Genomic DNA, 27729 nt, shown 5'->3' on the forward strand with positions numbered 1-27729 from the left:
CCAGTCTCTAGAATAGGTGAGGGGCGGGCACTCGATATTCAATAATATTCATTGAATAAATGGTAGATGGATTGACGGCTGGGTGGCTGGGTAGATGGATGAAAGCCGTGTAACTAAAGGTTGATTTAAACAGCAAGGATAAAAAAAAGACATGTTGAGTTTCCCTTCCCATCCCTTCTTCCAATGGCTAGAATAAATATAAAATGTGAAAAGCTAAAGCAACAGTAGTTCAGAAGTAGGAATAAGTTTATTAATTTTGATACAATGCTAGAGACAGGACATTTAAAAGGCTGCTTTGTTGCAAAAATTAATCAGCACCAGTTCCGGTTTGAGTTATACAAACCATAGTGTTAATGAAAATATGTGCATGTTCTTTTTGGCTGTATTAAAAATAAACAAAAACAGAAACGTAAATCAATGTCACCTGGTTCATTTTTACCACTCCTTGGAAGGAGATGAAATAATTATCATATGATTTTAAGTTTATGTTCAGGAAAATATATGCTATATACATATGTATGTTTTGGTTAAAGAACAAAAATCACAGGATTCTGAAAAGCTACACACTACTTAGCTGGGTTGATGCCCTTGGGTAGAGGGGGCTTTTCCTGAGTTGGTATTCAAATCTGGGGAGAAGAGCTGGGTGGCATTTAGGTCCTTCTTTCTGATGCTCTCCTTCTTAGCGACCATCTGTCCCATCTCTCCCTGCTCAACCCTTCCCTCCTCTCTCTTATAATCACCCATTCCTTATTCTACCATTATTCCATTTCCTTCCTTCCTGCTCCCACCAGAATCTGACAGGTGACAGTGACCAATCTAGGTGGAGAGAACCATGACCATCATTTACTTTTTTTTTTTAAGATTTTATTTTTAAGTAATCTCTACACCCAACATGATTCTTGAACTCACAACCCTGAGATCCACCAACTGAGCCAGCCAGGTGCCCCTGTCTCTCTCTTTATTTTTTTATGACAATCATTTACTTTTTTTCCCCTGAGTCAAAGCGCAATCATGAGAAAGAAATAAAGGTCATGAAAAATATTGCCCAGCCCCACCCCCAACTTCTCCGAATTTTTGTTTGTATCTTCATTCAATTACTTGCATTTTACAACCTGAATGATGCTTTCATGATCAGGAACATTTAAAAATATTATTCTAGTATTTCTAGTTGCTACAAAAATCATAAAACATTCTGGCCTTGTGCCAGCATTTGCAATTAAACACCATTGTCATTGCAGACAAGTATAAAAATCTACCATGCTGACCAGGTTCTCTCCATAACAGCCCTGGTTCTGGATTCCCAGTTTTAAATAGTTAGTATAGCTCTGGATTTCTAGCAGGGAGTGGCCCCTGAACTCTTTATTTCTTGAGCTTTTACTTTCCCTTCTAGGATATCACTCTTTAGGTAACCAACTCTTTGCTACATTATCTGGCATGTCACCTTCCCACATGGCAGAGGCCGGTGGATCAGAAAGGGCTGGAGCTGGTATGGAGGGTGGGTTTTGCAAATTTTGGTTAAATACCAGAGAGTGCTTGTATTGTATGAGAGACCTGGATGTTGTAATCAGTCTAGAGCCTACTTGGGATACCTAAAGTAAGGAGCCTTCCGACGCCACCATGCTTTTAAATTTAAGTAAGAGGTAGGAATGCCTAAACATAATCCCCACTTTTCTTTGTAAATATTTCTCATACCGAAAATCTTGATAAATGAGCAGAAATAAAACAAGTTTGTCATGTTTTATATCCAGAAACGGGACTGAATTTCTTTCATTTATTTTAGTTTTACCGAATGTGTTATTCTAATAAAACCTGCACCAAAGCTTTGGTATACTTGGTAACCCCATTTTGACTCTGAAATTACTCTGAATTACTCATAGAGTAAGTTACATTTGGCACAACCATATTTTTCAGTGATTATGAAAAAAGGAAAATTCTGAGCAAATGCTTCAGAAATAAATTTCTAATTTCCTGTAATTAAACCTTGATTTCAGAAGGGAGTTCCTGTAAGGCTGCAACACACTTTGCTGCTACAAAAATGTTTCATTCAGCTGATATTATAAATTAATAAGGGAACTTTATGTTACAGAATCAGGTTAGCATGCCATTTCTAGAAATATTAGAGATTTAAGGGCACAAAGTTATATCAAAATCTGTTCTGAGAATGTAGGTTTTCAAGGGCTCTGTTTTCAGTATTATTTTTCTTTGTTCATCAACATAGTTCACTGGGACACTTCTGAGGAAGCAGTATTTTTCTTTCATGTGTTAACCATCACTCACATAAACCCTACTCCAAATGTCCTTGAGAAATGTTAGTCCGTACCATATACCCAGATGAAAAGAGAGGTTCACATTACCTCAAATTTCTCATGAATCTGTAAGGCTGGGGGAAGTGTAATGATTAGCTCTGAGATGGTAAGATGCCAACATTTTTACTGGAAAAAAAGATCTGTCTCATGAGTAGGGATGGGTAGACCCCTGACGTACAGGTAGCCTCTGAATTCTTACCTGAACTAGAGCTTTGCAAATGAGCTTCCATCTGCAAGATTCTCCCATCTAAAGCCTTCCTTTCCCACCACAGAGAATTCTCCTTTTTTATCTACAAGCCTCTTATCTCAGGTTTCACTTTCGAAAGGGCTCCAAAGGGACAAAATGACCCTTTGCTGTTCAGCTGTGATTTAATGAGCTGGTAGGGTCAGCTTTCCTCAGACTGAAGTGGTACAAACACCTGCAGGACAGATTTCAGGATGGGACAAAAACTTGAGGTCTTGGGACAAAAAAAATCCAAGGACCATGAACTTGGTGTGAACTCAGATACGGAGTGGGGTCAGGGTAGGAGTACGCACATCTTCTATAATACTTCAGGCATTTGTTTTGAAAGGTACTAAGATGTGAGAATTGTATCTCTTCCTGAAAAATGCTCATTGATCAATCTTCCTGGAACTATATTCTTCAATGTTCCTTTTTTACTAGATAGAATCACTCATATACTATGATTAAAAAAATGTACTAAGTCAGTCATGACACCTTGTTTTGTATTGAACAATATGCACAAATCCTGTGAATAAATAGGTGAGAAATCCCAGGTGGGCACCTGTGAGGCCAGTTACGTTTAGAGTTTCCTGGAGCACACGTAATTGTGAGCCTTGCCCTTCCTACAGTCCTGTGTTTGCCACTTCCCTTGTCTCTGAGCCAAAACGCAGTTCTTGCCACGCTTTAAACGTTGAGGGGGCCCTTTCCTCCAGTTGGTGAAGGTGACAGGTTCCCCGCCGATCCACTCCCAGTGGCCAGCACGCACTTGGTCATTCAAACCTAGTGTGAACCAAAGAATGTGCCAATATTACATTTATGCTTGAATATCATATCAGTCTATTGCTCTAAGCTCAGGAATCACATACAAACATGGGCTTATGTTCTAAAACACAGAACAGGACCTGGGAATCCTGAAACACAGTTAAGAACATATAGCTTTGAGGGGGCGCCTGGGAGGCTCAGTCAGTTGGGCATCTGCCTTCGGCTCAGGTCATGATCCCAGGGTCCTGGGATTGAGCCCCAGGTTGGGCTCCCTGCTCAGTGGGGAGTCTGCTTCTCCCTCTCTCTCTGCCCCTCCCCTACACTCGTTCTCTCTCTCTGTCTCTCTCTCTAAGTAAATAAAATCTTTTAAAAAATTAAAATTTAAAAATTTAAAAAAACACACAAAACAAAACAAAACAACATATGGCTTTGGAGTCAGGCAGATCCAAATCCAAATCCTAGATCTACCACCTACTAGTTGACCATCTTTGGGCAGGTTACTTAACCACTCTAAGTTTTAGCTTCCTCATCTAAGAAAGGGGAATAAAAATAGTATATTGAGGGCTGTTTTAAGTATTAAATAAGATAATGCATGTCAAGTTCATGGCATACATACATGTTTAGTAAACAGTAATTATTATTCACATTATTCTACAGACAGAACTCCTATCCCAGGGAAACAGGTACACTCTTGTCTATTGCTGTTCTTTCTTGATATATAAATGTCTTGGTTTTCATATTTGAAAGTAGCTTCACTAGGTATTATTTTTAGTCTGGAATGTAAGATTCTTTTTCAGCCTGCTATAATTCCAACTAAAAGCAGCTTTTCCCAACTTGCCTCTCTACTCCCACTGGCTATTTTACAAATTGCACTTTAGTGTTGCAAAGCTTTTGTAATTTTTCTTAAAGAAACAATCTTCCTCCTTACTCCCCTTCATAGTAGAAACAAAGAGAATGCAATGAGGAAAGAGTCTCATATAAAAGCATGAATTGACATCTCCCAACCGGGTTTAACCATGAAAACAGTCTTAGATGCATAGCCTATAACCTTCTCCCGTGATTCTCCCTCAATATTTTGAGGTAGAATAAAATGAACTACTATCTCCTTCTGGATTGTTTCCTTGCATTATTGATCAGGAGGAGATATTATGCCTAAGCACTCTGTGGGAATAGAGCCTTGAATCAATCATTATGGAAGCAGAGAAAACGTCTCCTCCAGCTTTAACCTAATACTCTCAGAAAATTTCAGAATTTAGAGATGTACTAAGTATTACAGAGATTTTGAGAAGCCAAGATTGGGTTTATTATTGTTCCCTGAAATCCAATACCTTCTAGGATAGATGGTGAAAATAATCACTTTGATATGCCCCTAGAATTCTACTCCTAAAAATAGAATTTTTATCTCTGAAGAGATTGTGTTATTGTTAAAATTGAAGAAGATATTAAAACTTCAGAAAACAAGGGATAAAATTAAGATCCACCTACAACTGTCAATAGGGGTAAACATTTCTAACTCTTTGGCATATTTCTTTATATATGTATATATCACATGCACATATGTATATATATATATATCACATATATAAATATTTTATTCTAAATTATTTTATGCTTCATGTGGCTGTGGACTCTGCTTTTTTACATAGCACCAGCACCCTGTCACAAATACGTTACATATTTTATATATAATATACCTCCAACGTGTATTTCTTGGATGAAATCATAAACATTAAGCACTTTGTCATGTCTTTAATATTCATTGCCTTACAAAAGCATTAAATATTAAATATTCCTTCATATGGCTATACCATAATTTAACTATCCCCTATTTTACTTTTAGAAATAGGACTTATTGAATTCTCTTACCTATAAACCAAACCACATCCCTTATTATTTCTTTGAGATACATGTCTACCAATCAAAGCATTGTGTCATTAAGATGAGTTTTATTTTTTTAAAGATTTTATTTATTGGAGAGAGAGAGAAAGAGAGAGAATGAGTGGGAGAGGGGAAGCAGGCTTCCCGCCGAGCAGGGAGCCTGATGCGGGACTCGATCTCAGAACCCCGGGATCATGACCTAAGCCCAAGGCAGACGCCCAACCGACTAAGCCACCAGGCACCCCAAGTTGAGGTTTAAAAGACACACTGTCCACCGGGCACCCCCTCCAAAAAAGAAAAAATAGATTGTCCAACCATTTAATTGTTGCTTGTTACTGTGAGCCACAATTATCTGGCCCAGGGGAGGGTGATGCCCTCTTGATGTTCTCGCCTCCCTCCTCAGTACAGTGCAAACACTTGCCTATCCAGAAGGGTTTCCCTCCACTGATGTCCCAGAGCCATCGCATGTGCCGTCTAGAGAGAACTGTTACAAGGCTGCCCAGGTGACTACAAGGAGACAAACAAAAAAGGACAGCGTCAGTGACAAGGAGCTCAATGTTCCTGTTGATATGAAATTCATAACAGAAGTCAAATAGGTTTAAAATTAAAAAAAAAAAAAGCGTATATATAGAAAGAACTTTCCAGGATTTGAATACTCTATTTTTTTACTTTAATGACTATCTGTAAGGTGGGATTGGGGACAGCAAAGAAAGTGAGATTTTTTTTTTTTATACTATCTGAGCTTTAAAGCACAAATCCAATAGGTTTTAAACATCTTTTTAGAAAAATCAGCAACTACCTACTTATAAAAATTCATGCCAAAATATTACTCCTCTCGCAGGGAGTTTATCTCTAAACGGGCACAAATTTGACAAATATCCAGTTAATTTGATCAGTAAGGTAACCCAAACTATTCAGATAAAATTACTTGAGGCCTACATTTTACACTTGGTGTACTTACTCAAATACCCCAATAACTGTGACCCTTTGGTCATACTCAGTGAAATGAGCATGGTCTCACTGTCAAAACTTCATAGGTGGTGTAGAAGTTAAAGCATGTGTTCTTATAAACATATATAAATATCCCCCCAAATAGAATTGTTTTTATGTTTAAGGTGTACAGTAATGCTTTGACTTACCTATATTGTGAAATGATTACAATAAGTTTACTTAGCATCCATCATTTCATTTAGATATCAAAAAAAAAACAGAAAGAAAAATCATTGTTTTCCTTGTGATGAGAACTCTTGGGATTTACTCTCTCAATAACTTTCAAATCTACCATAGAGCCGTGTTAGCTAAACTCATTATGCTGTACGTTACATCCCAGGAACCAAAAGGTTGTACCTTTTGACCACCTCATCCAAATATCCCACCCCATATCCCTGGCCTCTGCTAATCACATCTGATCTTTTTTTCTATGAGTTTGTTTTTTGGTTTTAAGACTACATATAAGTGAGATCATATAGTATTTGTCTGTCTCTATCTGGTTTATTTCACTTAGTGTAACCCTCAATGAGTATTATGCTGTTACAAATGGCAGGAATTCCTCTTTTTTATGGCTGAATAATATTCCTCTGTGCATACATGCAGCATGTATCACAACTTTTTTATTCATTCATCTGTCGATGGACACTTGGATTTCCCTGTCTTGGCTACTATAAATAATAAACATGCTGTAAATATGGGGGTGCAGATAGCCCTTCAACATACGGTTTGATTTCCTTCAGATATATTCCCAGAGTGGAATTGTTGGATCATATGGTAGTTCTATTTTTAATATTTTGAGAATCCTCCAAACTGTTTTCCATAATGGCTGCACCAATTTGCAATCCCATCACTATAACACAAGGAATTCCTTTTCTCCACATCTTTACCAGCAATTGTTATCTCTCATCCTTTTGAGTATAGATATTATAACAGGCATGAGAATTATTCATGAATTATTCCTGCAGCTAGCTGAATTATTCCTATAAGCAATATTCGGTTGTTTCTAATTCCCCAATGGTGCCTATTAAAAGCTCTTTAAAAATGTTTATGTAAAAAGCTAATGATTATGTTTCTTCTCCTTCTTCTTCTTCTTCTTCTTCTTCTTCTTCTTCTTCTTCTTCTTCTTCTTCTTCTTCTTCTTCTTCTTCTTTTTAATACAGAAAGTTTCAAACAAGAAACAAAGTCACCATGATCTTGCCTGGTTAATATCCATTGGTATTTTATTCATTTTGCCTATATCTTTCCAAACTTCCAATTCATTTCTCTGCTTTTCCAGATCACATATGGAGAACATAATCTATCCATTTCTTCATGATTTTTTCCCCACTAAAACCAGTACTTTATTATTCTATCATGCAGTGGTGACTTCTAGAACTTCTGAGATACATAAGTCTCTTCACCCCTTCTCTGAATGTCCTCAGGCTGCTGGATTTGGGTTTTGTGACTTGGCTCTGACCTCATTATTTACTGTCATCTCCTGTCTGACAGTCACAGAGGATACGAGAGCCCAACTTCTTCCCTCCTTCTCACACCCAATATGGTAATTCTAACGTGCTGAGGGTTTACAACTCAGAATACAAATGTGTGGTATTCTGCCAAATATGTAGGCCAAGGGAAGGCTCGAGGGGCTGCCTCAGTAAATATGGTGCATTGAACAGGGCAAAGAAGATCTGAGTTCTCTTCCTACTCTGCCCAATTCCCTTACAGCCATAACTGCAGCCTCACCTTCATCATTAGAAGTGACAGGGCTTATTCAAGGATATTTAACATCTCCTCCTGCTTTAAGAGTCTTGAAAATATTGTGAAAATAGACTTTGTAAAATCCATTTTAGCTGGTCAAGTGCAAGTTTGATTTCTTTTTTTGTCTCTCCAAGAAGCAAAAAGTCCCAAAAGAGCAAGATGGGAAGATAGCTGTGTTTAGGTTATGTAACATGTTAGACCATAATTATTTGTAAAAGAAATATTTAGGCACTGGTATGTTGATTATTTTACAAAAATATTCCTTTTCCTTTATGCCCATATACACACCAAATAGTGTGAACATTATCTATATAGATGTGTATAGAGAGATAGAAAAATAAAACATAGAAACACATACATATAAAAATCTTTGGGCAGCTCTGAAATTTGAAGGCATTCAAAGTGTAGTAATAAAAACAGAAACTTCAATTTTTCTAGTTAAAGAAATAAACATCTACTTCTTTGAAATGTTTTGATTAAGTATAGGTGTATTTCAGACTAACTCTTTAAGGCCAGGCCAGCAGGGGTTCCAGACACTCCTGTGGGAAAACAAAATGGTTTTATAGATAATGATTTATAATAATAGAATTACCAAATGTACAATGACGGCCTAAGGAAATGAGCAGATGAGATTACAATATGTAAATTCAAGAAATACCTAATCTAGGAGTCTAGCTCCTCTGGGTTGGAAAAATAATAAAACACCAATGGAGAGGAAAGGAGATTGGAGATAAAGATTGAGTTGAGTTAGCAATCTGATTAGGGACAAGGAGAAAAGCAAAATTTGCTGTTCTTGAAACATGGGTGCTGCAAATGACCCTCTGTAAAGGATCTTCAGGGAAGAGAGCCCCAGGAAACACAGCTCAGAATTGAATAATGATCCCTGATACCAAATCAAAAACATACTAATATTAATATTAATTCTAATTAGAAAATCTAAGATCATCTCCTAAAATTAATTCATGAGAAGGTAAATATCCAGGTTGTGAAATGGTGAAATTATAAATTTTATATCACAAAAGGAATGGATAATTCCCAGAAGAGATATTTTTCTTCCTTTTATATATGTATATATAAAAGGAATACATATTTTTCTTCCTTTTATATATATAAAGTTTATTTTAATTCCATTATTCTTAACATAACAGAGTTATATTAGATTCAAGGGTATGATATAGTGAAGAATACCGGTTTTGCAAGACAAAGAGGGTGGAGAAGCAGAAAACACAATAAACCTGAAAGGTAATGGGTCCAGGAAGGCAGGGAGGCCCATCTGATGGTAAAAACATGTTTAATGGTAGAGGAGGTCTTGGGGTTCAGAGAAAAATTATACGGAAGAGGTGGTCCTGCCGCCCAAAAATACTTCTTGTAGAATAACTGAGCCAAAGGAACATGGAGATCTTTTCCTGTTCCTTTTAGTTTGCTTTTAACTTGCCGCTAAGTCATTTTTTGAAATGTCTGTAGCTAGTATTAACTGTTCTTGGGGTAATCATTCTCGTCCTTTCGAAATACAATGCATAGTGAAGTATCACACAAATACAATCAGATCAAATATTCATACTCATTTTTTCAAATAAAATTTGAAAATTAAAAGCTTTTTATGATATTTTAAAAATCTCAGACCATATATATTTTCTTTACCTCTCTTACACATTCTGGAATACCATCAGAAATGGTATTTGATAGATGTTCTAAGTTCTGGACCAATCTGGTAAACAGATAATGTGTAATTTGAAAGAGTTTTATTACTGATAGATACATAATTCGTCTCTTTCTAAAATATGATGGAAAAACTACAATTGTCCCTAAAAACTTTTTTTTTTGTTCTGAAAGTTTTCTCAGTTTTATATAGCAAAAGAAATCACAGTTCTAGAGCTTAAAATAATTCCCTGAGATGAGTTTACCAAAATAACTTCAAAATAATATGAATAAATTACTCTGAACCTGCTAATAAGACCAAAGTTTGATCTACTAGATATGATCTTTAATACCCTTAAATTAATAGGGGAGATGGAAATTTTCCATCATTGCTATAATAGATTTTATAATAGTTATTATAGCACAAAATACCCTTCTATTTGTACTTATGTTCTCATAGGTGCAATCAACAAATACAGCTTGTAACTTACATTATTTACATTTAGATCCAGAGACATCAACTTAATGAAAGCTAAATGCTGCCATTTTAAGTTTAGTGACTTTCACATTCTTTTTTTTTTTTTTAAGATTTATTTATCTACTTTTAGAGAGAGCAGGAGAGGGGCAGAGGGAGGAGAAGCTCAAGGAGACTCCCCACTGAGCGAGAGCCTGATGCAGAGCCCCATCTCATGACCTTGAGATCACGACCCTGAAATCACGATCTAAGCTGAAACCAAGAGTCCAACGCTCAACCGAGCCACCCAGGCACCCCACTGACTTTCACATTCTCTCTTTTTTTTTTAAGATTTTACTTATTTATTTATTTGACAGACAGACACAGCGAGAGAGGGAACACAAGCAGGGGGAGTGGGAGAGGGAGAAGCAGGCTTCCCACGGAGCAGGGAGCCTGATGCGGGGCTCGATCCCAGGACCCTGGGATCATGACCTGAGCTGAAGGCAGATGCTTAACAACTGAGCCACCCAGGTGCCCCTGACTTTCACATTCTTTTTTTTTTTTAAAGATTTTATTTATTTATTTGAGAGAGAGAGAATGAGAGATAGAGAGCACGAGAGGGAAGAGGGTCAGAGGGAGAAGCAGACTCCCTGCTGAGCAGGGAGCCTGATGCGGGACTCCATCCCGGGACTCCAGGATCATGACCTGAGCCGAAGGCAGTCGCTTAACCAACTGAGCCACCCAGGCGCCCTGACTTTCACATTCTTAATAGAGCTTTGTGAGAAGCAGATGTGGGAAAGAATTGTCAGGATTGTATGACACCTTACTGATATAAAATGAGGGGTTTAAAGACTTGACATAGGGGCGCCTGTGTGGCTCAGTCAGTTAAGCATCTGCCTTTGGCTCAGGTCATGATCCCAGGGTCCTGGGATCAAGCCCCATGTAGAGCTCCCTGCTCAATGGGGAGCCTGCTTCTCCCTCTCCCCCTGCTCATGCTCTCTCTCACTCACTCTCTCTCTCAAGTACATAAAAAAAATCTTTAATAAAGACTTGCCATATAGGACAGATGTATCTGGAGAAAGGTGGTGTCAATTTTTCTGCAGCTCACTGATGAATGAAGAATGATTTAGTTATTGGGCTGTGGGGCCAATCCTGGGGGATGATACTTTAAGATGCAGTCTGGTCTAGACATTTCCAGTAGATTAAGTGCCCAAATATTTGTTGAATGAATGAATTTATAAACTGAGAACCTGATTGTACCTTAAGTTTGCTGTGAAAGATTATTTTGATTCCAATCCAAAAGAAATTAGGGTCCATAATTTAATAAAAATCATAGTGTGTCTTTGCTGTGAAAGATACAAAATACTAATACATGGTTTTGAAACCTACTTTAGGTTAGTTCAACACAAAGTTAACATAGGTGTGCTCGTCAATTCACCTGAGACGAGATAGCCCCGATTCTTATGAGCTATAATAGAAATGAAGTCCACGAGCGAGTGATTTTGCTTTTCCAAATCCCTTTTGTTTTATCTGTAGAATGTAGATAATAATATGTGCTTCCCTCACAGAAGGATGATGGGAGGATCAAACAAGCTAGTAGAGGTGAAAGAATTCTATAAACTATACAGTGTAACATCAAAGGAAGGCGTTATTGGTGAAGGAGGCATGTAGAACTAGGTCAGGCTACTGTAAAATGATCAGGGTGTAAACGTGCTTAAACCCAAGTTGCAGACGAGATCTTAGGGCAAACGCATGAGGAAGTAGCTAGACTTTTAAATTAATTTGGGCTTCAAGTTTATTATTGGGACAAGGGAACTGTATCATATTCATAGATTTATGACAAGATTAATAGGTACATAACTAGTCTTCCTACTCTTTGTACTCACCATTAAAACCAGCTGCAATTAGATGGATCAATAAAATAAAAAATATATTGGGGGAAACCAATGTAGGTTGGTCACCATGAAGTTATCAATATAATTACAAATTGCCATGATTTCAAAAAAATGGATTTTGACACCAAAAAGCAAGAAGATCATAGTATCAGAGTAAAGAACAGTCCTTCTAAGAGAAGATACTTGGTGACCTGATGCCAACATTGATGAAGGAATGGAAAGATATTGCTCAATACGCGTTGTCTTTACTTTTCTCATAACATGAAGAACTGGTTAGAGCTTCATTATAGGCTGGCAGAGTTACCTGAACTGTTGAGGATCACTGCAAGATGAACAATAAGGCTGCCTTCAAACTTAAGGTTTGGACTAATGTCGCTCTGTTCACCTATATTTTGCCAACAAATCCCAGCAGCATTTGATCTGGTAACCTTGGCTATGGTATAACTGCACTTCTGTACGCTCCCTCATTTTTGTCAGTATAGACACCATACGCTCCCTTCGTAACATGTTGCAGTCTTCTCCTGGCTAAATCAGAGAGCTTTTCATTCCACACCAGAGCTCTCTCCTCAAGAAGGAAAAGAAAAAGACCTATACCACTCTTCCTACCTGAGCTATCAATGCATTAAGACAAACGTTAAATAAAAGTAGGACACCCAGTTACTTGGGTGGAAGAATGTCTTCATTGTCCCTTAACATACAGCAATATGGGAATGTATGTATTTAAACAATAATTATTTATAAAATTAAAAAAATAGTTTAACTTACTTCATAGCACCCACTCATCAACAAAAACCTGAAAGCCACTGATTAACCTCTATAGTACTCATACTTAAGACATGAAATACATCAGTGAAAAAAGGGTGGATAATTTGACCAATTTTTAAAAAGACTTAAAATATATATTTTTTAAAGATTTTATTTATTCATTTGAGAGAGGGAGCAAATGAGCACAAGCCAGGGGGAGGGAAAAAGGGAGAGGGAGAAGCAGGCTTCCCACGGAGCAGGGAGCCCGAGGCGGGGCTCAATCCCAGGACCCTGGGATCATGACCCGAGCTGAAGGCAGACGCTTAACCGACTGAGCCACCCAAGCACCACAGACTTGTAAAATATTTTATTAACTCTTTAAAAATCTAGTTACAGGGTGCCTGGGTGGCACAGTCGGTTGAGTGTCTAACTCTTGGTTGTGGCTCAGCTGGTGATCTCAGGGTTGTGGGATCAAGATTCTCACTCCCTCTCTCTCTAAAATAAATAAATAAGTCTTTTAAAAATCCAGTTATAATTTACGTACAGTAAAATGCATAAATTTTAAGTATTCAATTCAATGAATTTTCACAATTATATATATATCCATGTAACTACCACCCAGAGCAAGACGTAGAACATCTCCACAACTCTAGAACCTTACCTCATGCTACTTTTTAGTCACTCTACAATCCCCGCCAGGGATGACTGTTTTTTTTTTTTTTTTTCTTATTTGTAACACCAACTAATAAATTAGTTTTTCCTATTCATATAAATGAAATCATATAATATGCACTCTTTTATGTTGGGTTGCTTCCTCTCTACATGTTTTTGAGATTTATTCACCTTGTTGGAGGTTTTAGTAGTTCATTCCATTTTATCATTCATAAAATAATTTATCAGAAAAAGAATATTTATCTATTTCCTTGTTGATGGAGAAAATATAAAGAACCCTTATAAATCAACAACAAAAAGGCAAATGACCTAAACTATTATTATTTTTTTAAGATTTTATTTATTTATTTGAGAGAGTGAGTGACAGAGAGAGAGAGAACAAGCAAGGGGAGGCAGAGGGAGAAGCAGACTCCCTGATGAGCAGGGAGCCTGACACAGGGCTCAATCCCAGGACCCTGAAACCATGACCTGAGCTGAAGGCAGAGTCTTAACTGCTTAACCGACTAGCCCCATACCCAAACTATTATTATTATATTAAAAAAAAGGTGCTATGAAATTCTTGTGAATGTCTTTTTTAGTATATATTTTTTAAGTTTTATTTATTTAAGTAATCTCTACACCCAATGTGGGGCTCAAACTCATGACCCCAAGATCAAGAGTCATACTCCTCTAAATGAGCCAGCCAGGCACCCCTTTAGCATAAAATTTTATCTCTTTCAGGTAAATACCCAGGCGTAGAGATGTTAGGTCACAGGGCAAATATTTGTAACTTTATAAAAAACTGCCAGACAACTCTACAAAGTGGTTATACACTTTTACACAGGGGTTACCATTTTACACTTCCACCAACATATATGAGAACTCCATGTGGTACTGTCAGTCTTTGTGGTTTTATAGTGGGTGTGAAGTGGTATTTCACTGTGGTTTTTATTTGCACTTCCCAGATGTCTAATGGTGGTGCATCTTTTCATGCACTTATCAATCAATTATATATCTTTTCTTGTGAAGTCTCCAAGTCAGTTGCTATTTTTTTTTGAATCGGTTTGTCTTTTTGTTACAGATTCATAGGAATTGTTTGTATTTTCTGGATTTGAGACCTAGATCAGTTGGACAATTGGAGATGAGCTTTGCCAAATGTGGTTCGCCCTTTCACTTTCTTAGCAGTGTTTTTAGATGAGCATAACTTTTTGAATTTGATGAAGTGCAAGATCTGACTGCTATTCACCAGGAACTCCTCTAAGTCTCCATTTCCAGCCATGGGGCAGATTAGTCTCATTGCATTGTTCTGGATAATATCCAGGTAGGCAAAAAGGGGGGCTGGTGGTCAGGGATAGGTACGTATGCATTTTTAAAGTCCTTCTGGGCTAGATAAATTTTGTTGTCATGATTTGACCACAAGCCATCCTTCACTAAGTGTTCCATTACCCACCGACGCTTTGTCCAACTTATCTGGTTCCATAATCATCACTGTCCCTGACATTGTCATAGGTCTGATACTATAAGACCTTTCATTGCTACGTATTTTCAAATTACTGGGCAGGAATCCCTACTTAATTAAAAAAAAAAAAAAGATAGAACCTGCAAAGCTGCTGACTCAGAAAATCTCCTCTGACTTTCTCCAAAAGATTGAGAGAAACTAAAACGTAGAATTATGGCAACGGCACAGTCTTCACATAGAGAGATACGTCAAAATATATCATCAAGGTAATCTCAAATCCATTCTGAACTACAGAACTTTCCTGGGCTTCCTAAAACAAAACCAAGTAGATATTAGACAGTCAAGGCTCCAGTGAAGGCAGCGACCCCGCAGTTGCATGAGAAAAGAGAGAGACAGTATGAAAGAAACCATTAAAGTGAAAAAGGGTTTCTTACTGTTCCTTGCAAGCTCGGGCAGCTGTGTTCCAGGTGACTTTCTGCTCTGTGATCAGGGAGTGGCAGTAGCCTGAGTGATGGTGCCAACCAGCTGGGCAGGATTTACCTTCCACCTCCTGAAATACAGTTGTCCATGTTCACATCAGAATGGTCTTTACCATCTAGAGTCTGCTCTCAGCATCAAGAGTTCCATAAGTCCCCTAACCTGACTAGAGTAGTTCTGTCACCAGAAAGGACGTCAGCCCTTTTCTGTCACCAGAAAGGACGTCAGCCCTTATCCCAATTCTCCACCTTGAGGAACGTGATGGGTTTTTACAGAAAACACTACTGAAGTCAGCACTATTTCAATTGTACACTTTTGACATTCTGATGATTAAACAAAATGAGTAAACACCTTCTTAAATTGTATCGATTAACAAACGTGTTTTGTGATTTGTGAAACACCCCTTGGGCCATATTCTCCTCTTCACCTTCAAAGTAGAAGGAGGGCAGGTGGATGTAGCAAGAGCTGTCAGATCATTTCCTGTCTATCAGCATATCACAGAGCACAGAGCAAGCAGAGATCCTTCGCAGCTCATCCCGTGTCCCACCTCGCTTTGGGGGCTCCAAGCTTTCCACGTAACCCCATCACACTTGTATAGCTTTCGGAGGCTTTCTTGGAAGTGGAAAAGGCCCTTTAATTCCAGTGTGCAGTTCTTTGGAAATGAGGGCAGCGGGTCCTATGGGAAGGAGAGGTAACGTAGATGTGACTTAATGTAATCGGATCGCACATTCACCCCCTTCAGGTCTTCGTTTGTTAGGGAGCATTTGTGTTGGGCAAACGATCCCCAAGCCTGAAGGCTGTTTTATAACCCAGCAAACAGCTTGTTGTAAGATGAATAGGAAGTAAAAAGATTTCCCCACCTGTCTGGGGAAGTGTGAGTCAGTTGTGGATTCTACCTTATCTGCCTGAGGCAGCTCTGCCTCTTTGCTTGTCTTTTGTGGCTGACGAATAATGGATACTTTGGCCTTCCGTTTGTGAGATGGAGAGCCGTCTTCCTCCAGCTTCAGGGAAACCGTTCCGTGATGCAGGAGGAAACCAGAAAACAACAATAAAGAGAAAGCAAACACCCAGACAGCAAACAAAAACGTTTGCTGGAAAAATGAGCAATTCAAAAGTTGGGTTAAAGCAAAAAGGTAAAAGGTGGTTTTTTTTTTTTTTTTTCTGACCAACAAGCCTCAAAAACAAATGTCAAAACAGGCTTTTAAGAGAAATACATAAATACAGAAGAAATAAAAAAATAATAATTTCACTAAATATTTTGCATCCAGAAATACAGAAATTTAGCGATTCTCTCAGACTATGCTTACATTATAGATGATGTCGGTTCCATTTCTATGAACAGAGGATGGAAGAACCTGAAATCAACAAAGTACAAAATATGAACAAAATTGGTTTGAATAACAACTAGCAACAGGGTAAAACCCTTTCAGTAAGATCTTGTTAGTGTTGAAAAAAATGTTAAAACATATGTTACTTAGGATTTTCCATGCCCGAATCATTAGAATTTTTAAAATCACCGGACCTAATCATAACTTACCAGTGTTGATTCATACATTCATAGTTTCAGTTATAGAGAAAAGACATCCTTATTTTCTTGGTATATCTGTGGCACATAGAGGTCCAAGTACACACGCACACACACGCACACACAGTGTGTGCCTAATTAGAATCCTGTGCTAATAAGGTCAAAGCCACAGTTTCCACACCCAAGTAGATCACTTAATCTCATTCTGTTCTAGTGTCACTGGTTAACCCCTATCTGTTTTGATCACAAAGGGAACCACAGCAGAAATCACATGGATGATTCAGTACATCCATCAACTAAATTACTACAAATTAAGGCAGTGGGCAATGTTATGATATCTGTATACAAAAGGCACTGCATGGGGGTGCCTGGCTGGCTTAGTCGCTGGAGCATGGGACTCTTGATCTCAGGGTCCTAAGTTCAAGCCCCACGTTGGGTGTAGAGATTACTTAAAAATAAAATCTTTTAAACAACGGGGGGGGGGGACTGCGTGCTTGTGCAAGGAACCATGGCTCCCATTCACTATGCGAATCACCTTCTTCAGTGTTTCCGAACAATTATTAATATTTTTTTTATTCTTCTACAATGTCCTCTGCACATCAGATCCCAGAAGTTCCCCATCCTTACCATTTTGACATTCCCCCGGGTCCTAAGCTTCATACGAGAAACATCTGGAGACTCAAAGCCCTGTTGGTTGTCTCCCCTAGTGACTGCCGGCTGCTTGTTAGATGGAAGGGGTCTTCTTTCCAGATGAAAGGAACCAGAAGTGGTGGGTGAGGAAGACCCTGGGGACAGTGGGTACCAAATGCCCTTCTCCTGTGCGTTGTGCTGGTTGGGGTTGAAGGAATGTGAAGGATGGCACTGCCCTGGGGGCATGAAAGATGGCAGGTCAGTTCATGGTACACCAACGGGTAGATCACCTCGACACAGCCCCTGCAGCAGCATGTCATTAAACTTAGATGGATGGTTTCCCCCCCAGATGCTGCCTCTTTGCCATTTGCCAGAACTCCTTTACTCTTCATCTGTTTCCATGCAGGAAAGCTGTGCCCTTCTGCACCGCTATGGGGTGGTTATAAAGTCACGAAATTGATTTCACAAACCACAAACGAAAGACATTGTCATAATTTTATAATCAGACCACGTACTGGGGAAACTGCCTCACTTCTCTTCATGTTATAGCATTCCTCAGGTTTATTCACTGATCAAGGATCGTTCCGTAAACCCTGCAAAGTGCTCATCCTTTCTCCAGTCTCCTAGAGGTAGACGCTGGAATTGTTTGAAGAAGCGAAATCAAGTAACAGTTATAAAAAATTAGCATTCAACTGTTACAGAACAAACAGCCAGTAAACCTTAACGGAGCTACTTCCACTAGAAGCACTTCCAATTAGTGTGACAAAAATCTAAACCCACGACGCTCATGCGGCTATTTTGTATTTCACGTGTAAAGTGTGTATTTCATGTATTTTATGTACTCACTGTGACCAGAAAATTCTACCGAGAAAGAAATGAATTTGGCCGTAAAGGTGATGGGGAAAGATGTTGTGGAAAAAATGAGTATCATAAAGGCAAGGGGAGAGTGTTTATTTTTATCATAGGAAAGAGAGGAGGTGAGAGTGGATTTCAGGTAAGGAGAACATAGCATGGGGCATGACAGGTGTAAAAGCAGAGGTCTAAGTCCATGCATGGTACCTGGACACTTGTCAAATCCTAAATTGACACCTACGTAGAAAATATTTGGCAGAAAAAAAAAATCAGAGCACCAAGGACTGTGCTCAGTTTTTATTTTATTTAGTTCACAGGTTGTTCTTTTTGCATACACTATCCAGGACCTACTTGGCTCTGCAACTCAAGGTTATTCATTAATATTCTCCAGCTTCTCCTGAATCTCCTAGCCAGCTGTATCTTTCACATCTGTTTTTCTCCAATTCCTTCCTCTCTTAGAATTTTCCTGGTCACACTACAGTGGGGGCTCAGATTTGAGGCATTAAGAGCTCTCTTTAACAGAGGAAGATAATTATAGCCCTACAAACTCTGGGGGAAAATAATTGTCGATAGATTCTCACCAACATTGCTTCCCCCTTGGTGAGAACAACAAATGGGTAGGGGGAAAAAACAACAACAACAACAAAAAAACAACCATGCCACTGACTTGTTGCTTTTCTCAAACACTAGTTCTTAGCAGGAGGAAAACCACATGAAGCAGAAACCAGAATAAAGGGCCTACGACACGACTGAGGTTGCTTTCTTGACAAGAAATTAAGTATTTTGATTTGAAGGCGTTATCAAGCACATTGGCTGTTGAAAGCAAGCAGCTACAGCGCCAGGACCGCTCCTGATTTCAAGATGAGGATCAAAAGAATACCTCCTTTTGAGTCCAAAATTTTCACTGCAGCTTTTGTCTTTGTGCCAAGAACCGCATTCACAGGGGAGTTCAGAATTACTTCAAAGGCCTCATTGTCTTCCTCTAAACCGTCATAGGTAATTGCTATATTCCACATCTTAGTTGACATTCCTACAAGAAGTAAACATTTTAATTACTCTTTAATTGCTATTTCAATCATCTAGGTGTCAGAGAAATATATTAATTAACATGTCTACAGCTAGGCTGCAGTAGCCTGAGCGAGCTACTGTACTACTAGCAACTCTGCTCAAGTCCTGCTGTTCTCCCAAATAATATTAAAAGACCACATTTGTTCCTGGACAATGATGCTTCCGTTTCAATGCAAACACTGTAACAAAAAAGTAAGCTGCATTATGCAAGGGATGAACAACAACAACAAAAAATGGTTAGAAGATGAGATCCAAGACTTACTTGCCCCCTCCCCGATCTGCCCCTTCTCCCCTTAAGAATAAACAAGTACCGCAATCTTAAAATCTTAATAGTTTCAAAACTCTTAAAAGGCTGGCAGAGACAGTTAAAAGTGATTATTGGATGGTACTCCATGCTATTCATGGAACCCTTGAAATGATTGATTTCTAAAGACAGCTGCCTCCATCCACTGCTCAGCTTCCTGAGATCCTTCTAGCCCACAAATGTTTTTTTTTCTAATGATGTAATACTCAGTATTTGATACCTTCCTCGAGAGAATTTATGGGCTGGGGGTTTTAGAAACAGACTGAGCCCTTTTTTTCTCTCTCTCTCTCTTTCTGTCTGCCTCTGCTCAGGGAGTTACAATCAAGCTTGGTTCACAGCAACTTTGTGAACTTAATACCCGACCGTTTCAATGGTCCAAACATAGCCCCAGCTATGTCACCACGGAGATGGGACACAAAGCAAGCCCAGAAACACAAAATATTAAAGCTGGAAGAAACTTGTGAGATTGTCTGATCCTGACCCCTTCCCATGACGCACATTACAGGATATCCCACTTAGTTTATTTAGAAGAGAACGTGGTGGAAGAAAAAAAAAAAAAAAGAAGTACCCCATTTAGCAGAGAAAGAAGGCTCAAGTTTAAGGGGGGAAAAAGATAATAAATGTATGGTTTAGCTTTCTAGGACTGTTTTGAAAACTTTTACTCGCTGGCATTCACTCACTGGCTCTTAGAGGGGTTTTATTCCCATAAACCCATCTATCGAAGCAGTCAAGCATTTTTTCCTGAGCCCTCTCTTCTGAAAATCTGGATTCCTTTCTCCCCGCACATTGCTGCAGATTTATGCCTCGCGATTGCCCCATCTATATGACAGCCTCCTCTTTGAAGATGTGTCACATACAGATTTCATGATCTAATCAACGTTTCCTTGATCCCCCGCAGAATCCACTGGAAAGATGAAACTGTTCATTGATCCTACTCCTGGATGCACTTAGAGGGAAACAAAATTAAGTGTAGTTGAAATAATTTTATTTAAAAAAATAAAAAACAGGCTGACAACTGGTTTGTTAAGCTTTCCGTATCAACTGAATCCCTAAATCAATTATTTTCCTAGTCTTTGCTAAAACAGAAGTTGCAACACCTAACGTAAAATGCCATATAACTCCCACCTCGTGGATGGAGGGATGGATCGACCCATCAAAATACACATTTTGTATCTATTACGTACTTACCTTTGCTTTAGATGCTATGGAGAACACCAGAGGTATAACGTTAGCATGCCCTGACATAAAGGAATTTAAAAGCTCTTTGCAGAGACAAGATGTAAATACCAGGAGAAGCCACTGTGCAAGGCTATATAGGATTAGCTGCCAAGGGATACAGACTAGATGGTAAATACTGTATGTATGTGGGCGCCAGAGTAGGGAGGTTTGGGAGGGAGGCAGTGGGAAAGCAGCATAAGCAAAGGCAGGAAGGTAGAGGAGCAAAGGCCTTGAACAGGGAGGGCTGAGCGAATGAGCTGGCTGGAACAGAGCTCTCACCACCAAACAGGAGATAGTAAAAAAAGCAAAGGCAGTTTGTGGCCAGGCTGCAGAGAACCCTGGACACCAGGTGCTGGATTCAGACTTTAAACCATAGGCAACAGGGAAGACTCTTGAAAATGGAGGTCTTAGAAAAAATCAATCTCCGTGTTATGCAGGAAGATTTAGGGGCCCAGGAAGATGGGCAAAGAGGCTAGAAGTGGGGAGGCCACATGGGCAGCTGTTGTAATAAACCTGGCAGGAAGGGATAAGGGACCAGATGGTACAGAAAGTGCATGAATATTAAGAAGTTTAATGTTCAAAGAACTGTTTTGACTCTCAAAGTACAAAAAGTTAAGCATTATTCAAATAAGACTCCAATAAAAAAAAAAATCCAAGTCCCAACCAATTGCCCTCTTACTGTTAAGAATCATTTTTTTTAAAAATTATAGTACCCCTTCTCCCTCCCAACCCCCCCCAAATTAAAGTTTTTCTAAGACCTTATGGAGTAGAACCAGAGGGTTAGAGCAAATCTCTTCCAAATTTCATTTAAGTACTTTCTGATTGGTTTGCTTGCATTTCAATTTTGTTTCTATGCCTACCAGGTGTGCATATAGAACCAACTTTTCTAGGTTAATGAGATTGGAAGTAAGAACTTTCTGGGTTTTTCTTTTTCCTTCCTCTCCCATTTTCAAGGTGCAAAGTAGTTGTTAAATCACCGAGATTATAAGCAATTTCAGAAGGCTTGAACTGGCCTCCTGTTCCCATAAAACAAAAGGTGCTGAAGAAAAGGTGTCACTTTATGCAGACATACCCCACTTTACAGAGTAGGTCAATTACTGGATATTTTCCTGCAAAGCAGATTCCACTACTGAAAGACACTGCCTCAATGTTTTTTAGTAAATTCCATTTTAGAGATCTGTTCCTTTGGAAAGCATTTTGACTAGTAGGAATGATTTAGCCTCAATTAAGAAAGCAGCAAACCTTTTAAGAACACATATTTAAAAGGAAAACAATCATTTTCTTAAGAATATTTACACTTTGACTCAATCAGTCACAATAGCTGAATGCAAAGTAGGCAGGATTAGTTTGGGGTTCAGTACAATGGCAGGAAGGTGAAGCTCGCTAGGCTGAAAAGTTACCCGTTTCTCTCCAGCACCCTCCCCAAAGTTCTCAAACCTCCTCATATCCTACTGTCTTTGATTTCTCACTCTGTTTCTTTGCCCATCATGGAGGCTACATTTTTGAAGAAAAAAACAGATTGCTTTGGGCAAAAGCAGTGGGGGTGGGGGTAGGGACACCAGACCCAGAAGAGGCAAGGTTTAACAATATAGGAGTAAATAAACATATACAGGACCTGTGAACATAGGGAACTTTAAAATACTCTAAAGTAAGACTTCAGCTAATGAAACCATTTCTGGCTAGTCAATTCCAAAACAATGAGCAGGCAAGTATTGTTCCTTTTTAACTTGTAAGATTTTTTTCTTAAAATGTCTAAATAATCCCTAAAATCATGACCAGTTAGAGCCTCCAGAAGTCATCAGAATCTACTCAAAATAGCATGTAAACTCTTGTAGACAAATCAGCCTTTTATCTTATCCAGTGGAAACTCCTAGAGGTGGATTTCAGAGCCTCCTCTAAGTGTGATACTTTCTAGTTGCTATCAATCCAAACGGAGCACCTGGAAGGCTGCTCGAAATCTACTGAAAGCCCAAATCACTCCAGATCCTGTGACAAACAGGCCTCAAATAATAAAGACAACATATGACAAAGACTCTTGGTTCTCCAAAGTAGAAAGTTTTGAACTGCCTTAACGTGAAGTACAAAAGGGTCATACACAGTGTAAATGCACCAAAATCTTTCATCTTCAGGTCGACCAGAACACTCTTGTGTTGCCTTGCAGCAACCTGTGGGTAAACATCAAATACATTATGGGAACAGCTCTTCTACAAAGTAGGTCACTTGAGGAACAAACTTACATGAGTCAGGAAACGTAAACATCACGGGAAGGAGGCCAATCATAATAGTTGGGTAGTTTCATGTCAAATTTAAGAGTCATTGTTATAGGTTGAATTGGGTACTCAAAATCTTTATGTTGAAATCCTAATTCCTAGTACTTCAGAACATGACCTTATTTACAGATGTAACTGGTTAAGATAAAGTCATACTAGAGTGGGCCTCTAATCCATTATGATCGATGTCCTTATAAAAAGGGGAAATTTGGACACAGATGCATACACAAGAAAGTCATGTGGGGACAAGGGCAGAGACTGGTATAGATATAGCAGAAGCCAAGGAATGCCAAAGATTCCAGCCAATCACCAGAGCATGGGAGACAGGCATGGAACAGATGCTCTCTCACAGCCCCTGGAAGGAATCAACCCTGCTGACCCCTTGATCTTGAACTTGTAGCCTCCAGAATGGTGGGAAAATAAATTTCTGTTTTTAAGCTACCCGTTTGTGATATTTTGTGAGGGCAGCCTTAGCAAACTAAACTAGTCACAAAACATCATGCTACTTGTGATAAATGGCAGAAAGGCATTTCTTTTCTATGTTTACTTTTAAGGATGTCAATTTTGGGGTGGTGATGATACTTAGGCTACTTTGTTTTGCCTTTGCTTGAACCATCACGTATCAGTGGCAGAAAATGGCAAGAGTTGTGATTTGGTGGAATGTTCTCAGAGTGTAGAACACCTCCTCTGCAGGAGAGCACAAAGCCCCAAGCCCTGGCTGCTTCACAAGGCCTTTTCCATTTGCCCCTGGACAGGTGATCCATGCCCGTCCCAGACTAGAGGGAAGGAGAGAACCATGCATGCAGTGAAGGAGAGCTACCTGCCCCTTCAACAGAAGCCAAGGAAGGAAGGTGTGGATCCAGCCTCAGTGCTTTAGACACATTTCCCCAAAAGTGTGTTGGTCCTTCACCCTGAAGGCCCCTCCTCCTTCTTCTTCTACTTGCTCAGAATACCATCTCCTCTGGGAAGTTTTCCAGGATTCCCCTTAACCAGAACAGTGGCCCATCTTTTGGGTCCCAATGTACTCTTAGTGAGTTGTTTTCATGTCTCTATTTCCCACATGATAGAACACCTTTGAGAGTAGGCACCATGCTTTTATATTCCCTTTTGCACCTGGCAGAATTTTTTCCACAGATTTAAAGCAAAATATGTGCTATCTAATTAATCTTCCCTGGAATCTCCTCATTTCAACCTATTCCAAGAGAAATCATTTAGAAATGGCCTCATGCGAATATGACTTTCTGAAAATTTCCATCAAAGTATGAGGCAATTAAATTAGCTCAGCTTTATGTTAGGACTCCAAGTAATTTTTTATTTGATTTTTTTTTTTTGGTCTTTTGGGGTTTTTTGTTTTTAGAAGGGGGTAGGGGGAGAGGGAGAGGGAGAATCTTAAGCAGGCTCCAAGCCCAGTGCGGAGCCCAATGTGGAGCTCAATCTCATGACCCTGAGACCATGACCTGAGCCCAAAACAAAAGTCGGACACTTAATCGACTGAGCCACCCAGGTGCCCCCAAATAATTTTTTAGATGACACCCTTTTCTGGATTTTTTGGACGTTTGCTTTGATATTTTTATATTTATTTGTTATGAGTTTTCTTCTCATTTTAAATAAATATTCACTTGTGATAAAGTGAAATATGGGGGACAAAACCTCAAGTCCAAACTGATCTCTCTTGGAGTGGCTGAAATAGGTCCCCATGACCTGCACACATTCTTACAAAAACAGGAAACAAACTGTAGACACAAAACGTACCTGGGTCAAACTGAATCAGTTTAGATGGAGTCAGAGTGAAGTCTTTTCCAACTGTAGCTGACACTTGGTTGACCTTAAGAGGAAAAAATGTCCTTTTTTAATAAAAATAAATATTATTTTAGGCCACCTGGGTGGCTCAGTTGGTTGAGCGGCTGCCTTCAGCTCAGGTCATGATCCTGGAGTCCCAGGATCAAGTCCCGCATCAGGTTCCCTGCTCAGCGGGGAGTCTGCTTCTCCCTCTGACCCTCCCCCTTCTTGTGCTCTCTCTTTCTCATTCTCTCTCTCTCAAATAAATAAATAAAATCTTTAAAAAAATTAAAAATTAAAAAAATTAAAAAATATATTATTTTAATAGAGAAACATCTAGTCTAGTATCACAATAGATTAATGCTCTTTTTTGGGGGGGAGGCTCTCCACCCAACAACCCAACATGGGGCTTGAACTCATAACCCCAAGATCGGGAGTTGCATGCTCTACTGACTGAGCCAGCCAGGTATCCCAAACTCATGCTCTTAAATCTGTTTTTAACATAAAGGTGTTTTTTTTTTTTTCAAATTATAATAAACCATTTTAGATCTAGGCTACATGGATCTTCCTTAAACTTAAATTTTTTCTTAGACTACTACCAATGGAAGTAAAAGCAAAGCTTTTTTTTTCTCTTTTTCTTTTTCCTTCTTTATAAATGATTCGGTCATTGGAGAAAGCAGCATAAATCTTAAACACCATTTTTCTCTTCGTTATGAGGATCCATTTATTTCATCCCCTTCCTTCTACCCGAAACTGGCTTTGAAATCATGCCTCAGAGGAAAGGTTGGGGGGAGAAGCAGCAGCAGTTGCTCCCCACAAGTAGCTTTAGGGTGTCCTATGAGTTTCAGGGCACGGAAGGCCTTAGACAAGTTGACCTGAAACAAGTCTGGTCCATTTTCCTGTCAGGACGAAACCAACCCTCTTCACAGAAATGAATAAGAGCTCCACGGGGCTGGCCGACCTGGTGAACGGCCACACAAAATCAATCCACACACACCACAGAGGGCTTTTGAGGCTTCATCAAGTAAGTCATTAGCAACAACAACAAAAATAACGCTAGTTCGCAGAGACTATTTACTGCTCTGTTCCCCACTCCCGGGGCTGAAAACCAGAGGTGATTTAGGGCTCTCAAGTCATGGCCTTATCTCCCCCAGAGGGAGCCGAAATCCGTGTTAAGAATAGTGCCCTTGGGGCACCTGGGTGGCTCAGTCATTAAGCGCCTGCCTTCAGCTCAGGTCATGATCCCAGGGTCCTAGGATGGAGCCCCGCATCGGGCTCCCTGCTCAGCGGGAAGCCTGTTTCTCCCTCTCCCACTCCCCCTGCTTGTGTTCCCTCTCTCGCTGTCTCTCTCTCTCTGTTAAAAAATAAATAAAATCTTAAAAAAAAAAAAAAGAATAGTGTCCTTGGGGGCGCCTGGGCTCAGTCACTGGGCGTCTGCCTTCAGCTCAGGTCATGGTCCCAGAGTCCTGGGATTGAGCCCCGTTTCGGGTTCCCTGCTCAGCGAGAAACCTGCTTCTCCCTCTCCCACTCCCCCTGTGTGTGTTCCCTCTCTCACTGTGTCTCTCTCTGTCAAATGAATAAATAAAATTAAAAAAAAAAAAAAAGAATAGTGTCCTTGGCTAGCGTGAAAAAGAAGTCATCAGATGAGAACCCGGTGTAAGCACGAGAGGTAGCTGTTACTTTGCCTTTTTTAGGCATTTAAGATGGTCAAGAATGTGGGTTCCTCTATTTCTTCACTTTCATACAAAGAAATGAAGCACACCATGGAAAACTTCAAAGCTGTCATCAAGGGCCCTAAGACCTGCGAATGGGTCTGCAGTGGAAACATTGTGCTGAAGAGGGTACTTCCTCCTAAGCTTCCATTTGCACTTTGTCCACAAAGCCAAGGCTCCTCCTGAACAAGCTCGCATTGTGAAAAGGCGGCCCATTGTACACCTGTAGCCACCATATGCCGGAAGTTACATTTCCCTGCATGACTCTAGCACACGCAATTACTTGGTATTTTACCACCACTGAGTTGACAGAATCCTATGTGGGAAAAGGAACGGTCTGCGGCAGGCTGGTGGGAGCAATCAGCTCCTTGAAGGTGCACGATTCAAACCAGGGCAAATCACACAGGGAAAAGGGCTTCCTCTTCCTCTGCTTCTGGTCAAGTAACCAATATGCTCTGGTATAGAGTGGCACCTGTGCTCTGGGTGGAGCTGTCCCTGAAGCCTCAGGGCCATATTTGATGAAGGCCTGCACACTCAGTGGGCAGGTTCGCAGTGCGCATTCAGCCGAAGTAGACAAAAGGTTCCATATCACGCCACATATGTTCTTTCTACCTGGCCAAGTGAATGGTATGTGGCCCCAAACTCTAGACTCGAGCATATGGTGCTTTCTAGAGACGACCAAAGCATTATTTAAAAACCGTTCAGGCAGATTTCTTTTTGCATGAACAATCTGCTGGGAGATTGTCTGATGTTTCACTAGCAATAAAGCACCCACAGATCTGGGAAAAAGGGTCTATGCCCACTGGAAAGATAAATACAAAATGCAGATATGGCAGAATTTAGGTGCACAAGGTTTTGAGGATGATTTGAATGTATTATTGTAATGGAGAATGAACTGAGATGGCCATTTTTTCCAGAAGCTAATATCACTGCCTCTTTCATGAGATTGAGGAGCGGAGTCTCCAAGGCTCATTCACCATTGTTGGTTGGTGAAAACTTTTCAAGCTGTCATTCTCTTGAAGTGTTACTGCGATAGTGACTCCTAAAAAGACCCTTCAATTCTAGAAGCCATAAGTTGTGCTCCATGGTCTACGCCAAAGGAAAGGAATAACAAGCTGACTGATCTAAAAGTGATTACTGAATATTCTTTATAT

The 27729-nt window shown here is 39.6% G+C and overlaps 1 protein-coding gene across 4 annotated transcripts in view; it reads right to left on the bottom strand.

Annotated features, from left to right (window-relative positions):
• Positions 1–228: 228 nt before the first annotated feature.
• FREM1 (FRAS1 related extracellular matrix 1) overlaps positions 229–27729 on the bottom strand; it is a 176392-nt gene continuing 148891 nt past the window's right edge. For all 4 annotated transcript variants that reach the window (XM_088018775.1, XM_028107286.2, XM_028107288.2 and 1 more), the window contains 9 exons: positions 24837–24909; positions 19105–19254; positions 17370–17608; positions 16525–16572; positions 16114–16218; positions 15765–15893; positions 15175–15290; positions 5591–5676; positions 229–3309 (listed from right to left, as the gene is read on the bottom strand). In XM_088018775.1, coding sequence (XP_087874901.1) covers positions 3110–3309; positions 5591–5676; positions 15175–15290; positions 15765–15893; positions 16114–16218; positions 16525–16572; positions 17370–17608; positions 19105–19254; positions 24837–24909 — 1146 coding nt within the window. In that variant the 3' untranslated portion in view covers positions 229–3109. The remainder of the gene's footprint in view (positions 3310–5590; positions 5677–15174; positions 15291–15764; positions 15894–16113; positions 16219–16524; positions 16573–17369; positions 17609–19104; positions 19255–24836; positions 24910–27729) is intronic.

The sequence above is a fragment of the Eumetopias jubatus genome, unplaced genomic scaffold, assembly GCF_037043125.1.
Source record: "Eumetopias jubatus isolate StellerSeaLion01/CBP00866 unplaced genomic scaffold, mEumJub1_p1.0 scaffold_15, whole genome shotgun sequence".
Lineage (NCBI taxonomy): Eukaryota > Metazoa > Chordata > Mammalia > Carnivora > Otariidae > Eumetopias > Eumetopias jubatus.